At 32.7% G+C, this 9,157-nt stretch overlaps 1 protein-coding gene and 1 long non-coding RNA gene across 2 annotated transcripts; both read left to right on the top strand.

The window, feature by feature from the left end:
- The first annotated feature begins 557 nt into the window (after positions 1-557).
- LOC141673380 (secreted RxLR effector protein 161-like) lies at positions 558-1,220 on the top strand. The gene has a single exon (XM_074480126.1). The coding sequence runs from the start codon at positions 558-560 to the stop codon at positions 1,218-1,220; it is 663 nt and encodes a 220-aa protein (XP_074336227.1).
- Positions 1,221-3,272: 2,052 nt separating this feature from the next.
- LOC141670490 (uncharacterized) lies at positions 3,273-4,954 on the top strand. Its single transcript, XR_012554570.1, has 3 exons — positions 3,273-3,776; positions 3,920-4,250; positions 4,350-4,954. It is a non-coding gene; the product is annotated as an uncharacterized LOC141670490 (long non-coding RNA).
- The last annotated feature ends 4,203 nt before the right edge of the window (positions 4,955-9,157 follow it).

Raw genomic sequence — 9,157 nt, 5'->3', positions numbered from 1 at the left:
TAGGGATTTTAATTTTTTAATTTCTTGGCATTTTTTTATTTTTAGGGGTTCTAACGATACCTTGTCTTTTAAATTATGTTCAACTTTCAAGAAATGCTTAGGTTGCCTTTAAGGGAATCGGTCATATAAATCTTCCTCTATTTATTTAAAGTGTATTCGGTAGGGTGTCTCATGTATGCCTCAGTAAACGCCTGATCGTTATATCTGTGGAACTTTCAATTTATGTGAATCGGAAGATTCAATACTTAGGATACACTCTATATTTATGATGTATGCCTAGGAGATGGACATTATATATGACCGACTAGTTTTGTCCAATATAGGTTGGTGCGAAATCTTGCAATATCAGATTTTTAAGTGAGAGGTTGCCAAGTTGGATTAAACTTTCGGTGTCCATTACCATTCCTTTCGGAATGTTTGAGACTATTCTATCAGATGACATAAATAAGGTACAAGTTCTTGTCTTTCTGGAATTTGTTTGCCTTTTGGAACAACTTGAGCTTAGGTTGATTTGTTTGACAGATCCTATAATTAGTGATTCTACATATTTCAAGATCATGGTAGGAGGGTTGAAGTATCTGGTACATACTCGACCAGACATAGCCTACGTAGTCGAAGTGGTTAGCAGATATATGAAGAGACCCACGACATTACATATGAATGCTGTCAAACGAATTCTATGTTATGTAAAGGGCACATTAGAGTATGGGTTAATATATGCGAAGCTTCGTGGAAACTACTTGTTGCCAGGGTTCTCAGACAGTGACTTAGCTGGGAACTTAGATGATAGGAGAAGCACAGGGGGCATGGCGTTTTACTTGGATGAGTCATTGATCATATGGGTGTCGCAGAAACAACCGTGTGTGGCTTTGTCTTCATGCGAGGCTGAATTTATGGCTGCCACAGCAGCAGATTCTCAAGGGATTTGGCTACAGAGAGTGCTCAGTCACATATCAGATACACCTGTTGGACCTGTAACAATATATATAGATAATAGGTCAGCCATCGACTTGGCTAAAAACCGTGTCTTCCATGGTCGTAGCAAGCACATAGATGTGCGTTATCATTTCATCAGGGAGCGTGTGGAGAAAGGATCAATCATTATCAAGCATATCGGTACAAATGAGCAGCGAGCAGATATTCTGATAAAGTCTATGTCCGTTACCAAGTTCCAGAAGATGCATGAACTGCTGGGAGTTAAGGATCTCAAACATGTTTAGATTAAGGGAGAATATGTTGGATTATTTATTACTCTAAACATGTTATTTTTATTATTGTACGTTCATTTGAATAAGTCAGCTGCACCTGTATGTAGTTGAATGAGAATAAGTCTTTATTGTTGAGTATTGATAGGAGAGTCGTGTGGTTTAAACAGGAGAGTGTTCCTGGTTTCTAGCTAGCACTTAGTCTGTTAGTTTTTTAAAACAATGTTCATGTATTTCTTTTCTATTAAGTGTAATCAGCCAGCCTTCATTAGTAATATCCAAGTTAGCTGATTTCTTGAGTTATCTGCATATTCACTTTTAATAGAAATGAGTGTGTGTGCGCTTGAAAGAGGAAGAAGAAAGAAGTGAATGGAAGTAGAAGATTGGTGAACTTTAGGAGCCCTAATTTATATTTCAATGTCTCTATGGGTCATGGATTTCAATTAGGCTCCCCCAACCCAAAAATTATTGGGCTTCATTGCATAGCAGGCCCTTCTCTTCCCCTCCTTTTATTATTTTTTAGATTTTTATTTTATTTTCAAAATCTGTAATTTTACAAAAATTAAAAATACGATTTCAACATATGTAAAATATATGTCTGAATATGTTTAATAAAACAATATACTATATTTTATATTTTAAATAAATGATTAAAATTTTAAGCTTATTGTATTTATTTTTATAATCTCAAAAATAATTTAATATAATGAAACGCTTAAACGAAAAACCTATATTTTGATTAAAAATTTTTTTTTTTGATTTTTTAATTTTCAAAATTTATAGTTTTACAAAAATTCAAAATACGATTTAAAATTATATAAAATGTATGTCAAAATCTGTTAAATTTAATAAAATATTACATTTTATATTTTAAAGAAATAAATTACTAAAATATTAAAGTCATTGTATTTTCTTTGATAATATATCTATTTTTATAATCTCAAAAATAATTTAATATAATGCAACGCTTAAACGTGGTGTTGCATGTCACAATACTAACAATTTTACTAAAATAGTACATTTATGTTTAATGCAATGCTTTTTGACTAGTATTGGAGAAGATTAAGCAAAATCATACCTAACATAACGCTTTTCTTGCAACACTCAAAAAAGGCATAGCATTTGAGCACTTATGGGGTAGTGATAGTAGCTATTACAGAAGAGTAAAAAAATTTCAAACTCTTCTTTCATAGTGGACATCATGTGATTGTATTCAAATGTTGTTAGTTTGATCACACGACACATGTGAAAGTTGTTACGCACCGTATAACTGCGGTGGATGTGAAATTAAAACTAAATGTCGAACACATATTTGTGTTTGTTAGCCAAGCTCATCAAGTATACTATGCACCAAATATTTCGAACGCGAGATCAACATGATACACGGTTTAAACAACTAAGAGGCGGGAAATTGATGAAAGTGTGTAAAACCATCATGTGTGTCCCGTGTTCGAAATTAAGGTTTGTGTATGTGTCATGTGTGTTTGTGTCTAACTACACATTCCTCATAAATATTATGATTTTACTCGTTTCAGGTACTCTTCAACACTTGTTAATGTTGTTTCTTAACAATTACATTAAAGCTTATTGTTTAACTATATATCACTTGTTAGTAACAAACCTTATGTATCATATTCATATTTATATAATTGTGTTTGTTTTATATGTTTTTTTATTGTAGTTGTATTTTAAGCAGGTTTGTTTTCGAAACATAGAAGTCAATTTTTGTAGTATGTTATGAATGTAGGAGGACTTGTAAACTTCATAGAAAACATCAAAAAACTGCATTGCTCTCGACATATCTATTTTTATCTAAAAGTATCCAAAGTAAAACTACTTGCCATGTTTATGCTTTTAATAGGTATTTTGGTATGTCAAGTTTAATCTCTAGATATGTATTTAGATAATTCTGAAGGGTTCTTATAAGGTTGCACCATTAACATTTAATAATTTTTGTAAAGCTATTTTCCGGGCCTTATAAAAAAATAGGTGCTAAATTAAAAGCACTACGCGCAAAAACTTTGTCTTTGTAATGTCATAAATCGAAAGATTATTTGATGTTAATATGCTTTTACCCATCGCATTCTGCTTGATTACTGTTATTCGATTCTTACATGAAGTAGAAGGTGTGTGCTTATTACTGATTAATTGTTTAATGTATAATTTTAGGTTGTTGGGCTGGTCCTTCATCCAAGAGTAAGAAGAAGAAAGTTATGACCAGTGGAAGAAATGGTGCACATAAACTGAATGATGAGGAAAGTCGCGTGAAAGGGTATGAGGCAGGAGAAAGCAGCAAAACTATTCATTTTGAGAGGAAACCTTCCATGGGTAACACTTATTTTTTTGAAGAATAAAAAAGCTTAAAATTTTGTTTATTCCATAAGTATTTTAAAATTAGTAGTTAGTCCACGCATTTTCAATTATATTCTTATTATTTTTTGGAGTTTTATGTAAAATACACACAAGAAGACTTTGGGATATGTTGCTCGCATGAAATGGGATGAACGCATGGTGTGGCGAAAGGGAGCAGAACACAAAGTCTTTTAAGACAAGTGTATCGATAATTTTAAAGTAAGTACACTTGTAAGTAAATTTTAATAGATTTTTAAAGATATAGTATTGGTAGAAAGTTGAATAACTTTAAATACAGGTGTCACGCCCCGACTGATAAATTTTTAATAACGTGTTATAATACTATGCATTTGTTGTGGCAGGAGTACTATGTGTATCCAAAGGGAGTTCTTAAAGAATAACAGGACTTGGTGGTGAGAGCGCATCTTTCTCGGAACTTCAAGTACTATCTTAGTGGTGAGAGGGAGTGACTTTTAGAGAAATTGCATCATTTCTTGGAATGGCAATATGCAGAACTAGAGCTTGATATCAAGGGAGATACATTTAGGCCTCATTACTTCCACCCGTGGGTATGAATTTCGATCTTCGACCATTGGGGAAGTCCAGAATTCAAGACACTGTCATGTTCTTGCCAGAATGCACGAAAAAAGGTTGAGTCTACACCCCGCACTGGGGCGAAACCATATGAAACAGGTGAGAGGTACAACTAACTTGTAAATTGTTTAATAAGTCTGCTCTTTGGCCTAAGCTTTACGTGAAGATAACATTTGATTATTTACTTTGCATTGACAGAAAATTGTTGAAGGAAGAGGGGTAAAGGGCGAGATACATATTTCTAATGAGGAATTTACGAGTTATATTTACGACTCCAGTGAACCTGTTGTGATAGAGCTGCATGTATGTATTATGTTTTTCTTTAATGCCCACGTTTAAATTTATTGAAAGTGAAAGTGTTATTACTAATAACACTTCAACGAAGGCGCTAGTCAATTTAGTTGATGAGTTGACACCCCTGTTGAGTAACCGGTATTACCCCCCCCCCAATACACGCAAATGGAACTTGAACGAAGAAATGATGGGATCTAGGGATAGGGAGTTTGAACTTGTTCCCCGAGACACCTTTGCGGAGTTTATGGGATCCGGGGATGCAAAGAAGATGATCAAGAGAAGGAAAGAGAAGGACTTGACAGAATTAGTAGATGTTCCTAGTGAGATCTTCTTGAAGATGCCAAAGGTCCAGGAAAAAGTTCAACAAATGGTCTTTTTTACCCCCATGCGAAGTTATAAGTTTTGTTCTGGACGAGGAAATCTTTAAGCTAGCCTCTGCTACTTTTCCAGACCTAAGTCGGGATTCAAGGGATAGCCTTTATATGCGTACAGCTGCTATTGCGCTTGGCCTTATCATGAAGGAAAATGACAAGATTATCTTGTAGGTAATTTTTATTATTATTTTAATATCATTTAATGCATCTATAAATTTACACTAAGACACTCAACATGAACACTTGGACACTAATAAGTAATTTGATAAATTGTTAAGTGCAAATTACAAAAGTTTTGATAGACACGTGTCCAAGTGTGACACTCCTCGCTGATTTTGGTAATTTAGTGTTCAATTGTTTTTGCAATGTACATGCTTTTAGTAACAGAAGGCGACCTTGATATGTTGGTGTGTTTATAATGATAGATTAGTTTAGATTTAGGTTGGGGAACATTTGTTTGTGTTATCATGATTTATTTTTGTAATGTTCTTGCTTTTAGTACGTGTTTAAGATTCAAGATTTTATGAGCTTCGAAATCAACAAACTAAAGTTTAATTTCACATAGAAAATTTCAAATAAGGTATTTGTACTTTCAAGAGTGGATGTACTACTTTATTTATTTATTGTTTTTTCTTGAATGTACTATTTTTATTTAAGTACTTTTTGTTAGATTTTTGCCCATTTTCTATCTCCAGTGTAATGATTTGTTCTTGATATGTAAATCAATGTGAGGATTACTTCACTTTCATTTTGACAGTTGAACTTTCTTCTAGACCACTTCCCGTTGTTTAATCCTGGTTAGTTATGAACTGCTTTGCTACTGTGAAGATTTTAAATGCTCTTTTGTGAACTTTGGGCAATGTTGTGCGTGTTTAGAAATCTTTTGGTACTATTTAACTATTTTATCTATGAGTATCATGTTTGCCATTTTTGTGACTTTGGGATAACTATTCGGTGATAGGTGTATATATTGCCTGACTTATTATGCAATGTAGTTCATTTATTTTAGCATATTTTGTTTGCAATGTTAGGAGACTTTTATGGCAAGAAGCAATCAATTTTTTTATTATTTCGACTTATATTAAAATAACATAATCGAGTTAAATAATAAGCTCAAAACAATCAACTAAGCCTGTCGATTTTAATATGCACCATAAATAACAATAAATTTGGCCGTAATTAGATTACACAAAAAATAAGTGCGCTTATTTCCAACAAAATTAGGTAATTTTTTTATTAAACAGAACCCGGGTGCCCTTCATTTTCAACAAAATAGGGTCATATTAAACTGAACAAAAACCCTGCATTCATCATATTTAATGAAATAGAGTCATATTTATATAAAAAAACTGAAAGTTACAACCAAGAACTGTTTTAACTATATTTTAACTATATTTCAACCGAAATCTGTCATTTTTAAACGTCAAACGACCATCAATTATATTTACTTACCAATGAAAAATGGTCATATTTAAATTACAACAGAACTCGATGGTATTTGATTTATGACCAAAGAGAGTCATGTTTATTTTTCTGAGCGAAAAATTTAATTATTTTGCTGAAATTTCAAATTTAAAATATACTAAATACGACGGCATCGAAATAGAGCGATCGTTTAAATCCTGTCATAATTATATCATTATATTTAGCGGGTCATATTTTTCTAAATACGATGATTTTTTTAAAATGATTAACTTCGGAAAAACTACTATTTTTGCGGTCTTATTTAATTAAAACCAACCATATTTAGTCGGTACTAAAAACGACCGATGTGGTCTAGTCATTTTTTGCCTTATTTTCTCTGGTGAATGGGATAACAATGCTAACATGATATCTTGTTCACTTTGATAATATATATAATTAGTATTATTTATTTATGTGAATTATGGTTTTTACATAAGGGTGGGGAACACATAATACTTAAAATATCAAATCACATACAAAATACGAACATTTGCATTTACCATAACTCTGCCATTTTTAAAAGAATCCTTATTATACAAAATAAATATAAAAAAATGATAGGCAGGGAGGTACAAAATCTTTGAATGATTAATAAAAGAATAGTTATTATACTAAATCTTGTGATTTGGCCATGAACAGATTTATCATATAACCAACCTCGAATCTTTCTTGGCGACGGCAGTTGCTCAGATGGTAATGCTGACAAGGCCTTCTCCCTATTCTCCTTCTTCAATTCATCCTCACTATGTTCCTTTTCTATATCTCTTAATTTCTGGAAGAGTTGGCTGATTTCCTCATCACCAAGCTTGCCTTTCTTGAGATCCTCCACCATGTAGACGAATGTGTGGCTAAAACCGGTGGTCCAAAACTCTTCATCTGTCTAAGATTGTTAGTCAACTCGAATTCATGAAGGGGTGTTTTTGGCACATGGAACTCGGTCTCCATGTAACCAGCAACCTTTCGACGTAGCCAGCAACTATTTGACGGCTTGAAGGGGTGTCATTCAAAGCCCTAACCGCTGTTCGTATCATCTATTAACGTATAACACTATCGTAAATAATAAGCAACTAAAGAAGAATATTCCCAAAACTGGAGCTCAGATAGTCAGCTTACCAGCACCATTCGTATTCTTAAGATGAGAAGATACACACAATCAGACGGTTCCAAAAGTTCCAGAGGAATTGAACGCTCACCTTCATCACAATCTATATATTAGTAGATCCATGTTTAAAAATAAGAGTGTTCACCATAACAATAATCATAAGGCATTTTCTATTTCTAAACTAAGAAAAATATAAAGATTTTACTATAAAATATATTTAAAATATTGAATAAAAGTAATATTTGAAAAAAATATTCTATTTAAAAAGGAGTTAAATGCAACATATATCATTATAATAAAAAAATGAGTAGTGCTACTGATACCAACACTAAAAAAAACCCGGTAAATATGACCGAAAAATTCCAGTCATATTTAGCCAAATATGACCGCTGGCAGTCATATTTAGCCAGTCATATTTAGCCAAATATGACTGAATTACATCGGTCTTTTTTAGACTGGTCAAAATTAGCAAAATCAGTCATATTTAGTTAAATGTGACCGACTAAATTTGACCGTTTATTTTTCACCAAATTTAAATTTGACCGACTAAATTTGACTGAAAGCGGTCATTTAAAATTTTTGACTCTTGACTTCAATTTTTTATAAAATTTGAATTTCCCGCTTCTTATAAATAAATACAACTGTTAACGGTCAAATTTATAAATTTGACCAACATATTTTCAGTCATTTTTATAAATTTCACCGGTTTAGTATCTAGTCAAATTAGTAAATAAGAGGCCATTTAACTCTGTCAAATTTATAAAAAGCGACTAATTTCGGTCAAATTTAACATACCATTGCGCAAAAAAAAAAACCTCTTAGACCAATATATCCACAATATAAGCAAAAATACCAAAATCAAATAATTTAAAAAACACCAAAATAATTTACATAATTATCCAAAAGTTTCAAAGATTATGCCCAAAACACTGTCAATCAGACATTTGTTTAACAAGTAAAATACTTCCTCCTTGTGCACATAGATAAAAATCATTGTTACCTGAATGACAGATTCTATTGTCAATAACAGTTCCTGTACAAAAAAAATTTAGAATGTCATGCCAAACCTTTTGTACTAAAACATATTGAAACGTCTAACTGCATTGAACATCTTACCAGGGGGAAGATTGGGAAGATTGTCAGGAGATGCTGGCTGGAAAATTTTGTATGATGATTCTTTTGTGCTAGTATAACAACAAACTTGGGGCACCAGTTCTTATCCAGGAACTTGCAAGCCTGGATGCAGGTAAATTTTAGCAGATCTCTTTGAACAAGAGTAACACAAGAATTAGGCAATTTACTAAATTAGGCAAACCTCGATAATTTGATTCAGTTCAACATTCAGAACCTATTAAACAGATATTCACTGACACTGTACTAAACACTGCTTCTGCTTCGACCTGGAGCAACATTCCTAACAATAATACAACCAAACACTACACATCATTGTGGGTAGTTAAAAATACCATCGCTTGACAACACGAGCCACAAGCTAGCTCTTGAGGAGAGCATTAGAGAAAAAATGGTACAATGAGTTAGTAGAACCGCCTTCTTCTTCAGTAGGTGAGACAGTACCTTTGTTTGTTTCTGAGGTTGGTCAGCTGATCTGCATTTAACTAGTCCAATGCTATTGCCTGTTGCGTATGTTTCTACAATTTCCTCCCTGCACAGATACATACACACATGAAACCAATTACAATTATAAATACATTACGTATTTATAAAGATAAAATTATTCTATTATTAGCTAGTGTTATATACCGGCAATGGAA

The sequence above is a fragment of the Apium graveolens genome, chromosome 7 (assembly GCF_009905375.1).
Source record: "Apium graveolens cultivar Ventura chromosome 7, ASM990537v1, whole genome shotgun sequence".
NCBI lineage: Eukaryota > Viridiplantae > Streptophyta > Magnoliopsida > Apiales > Apiaceae > Apium > Apium graveolens.
This window is presented reverse-complemented; position numbering and strand designations above follow the sequence as displayed.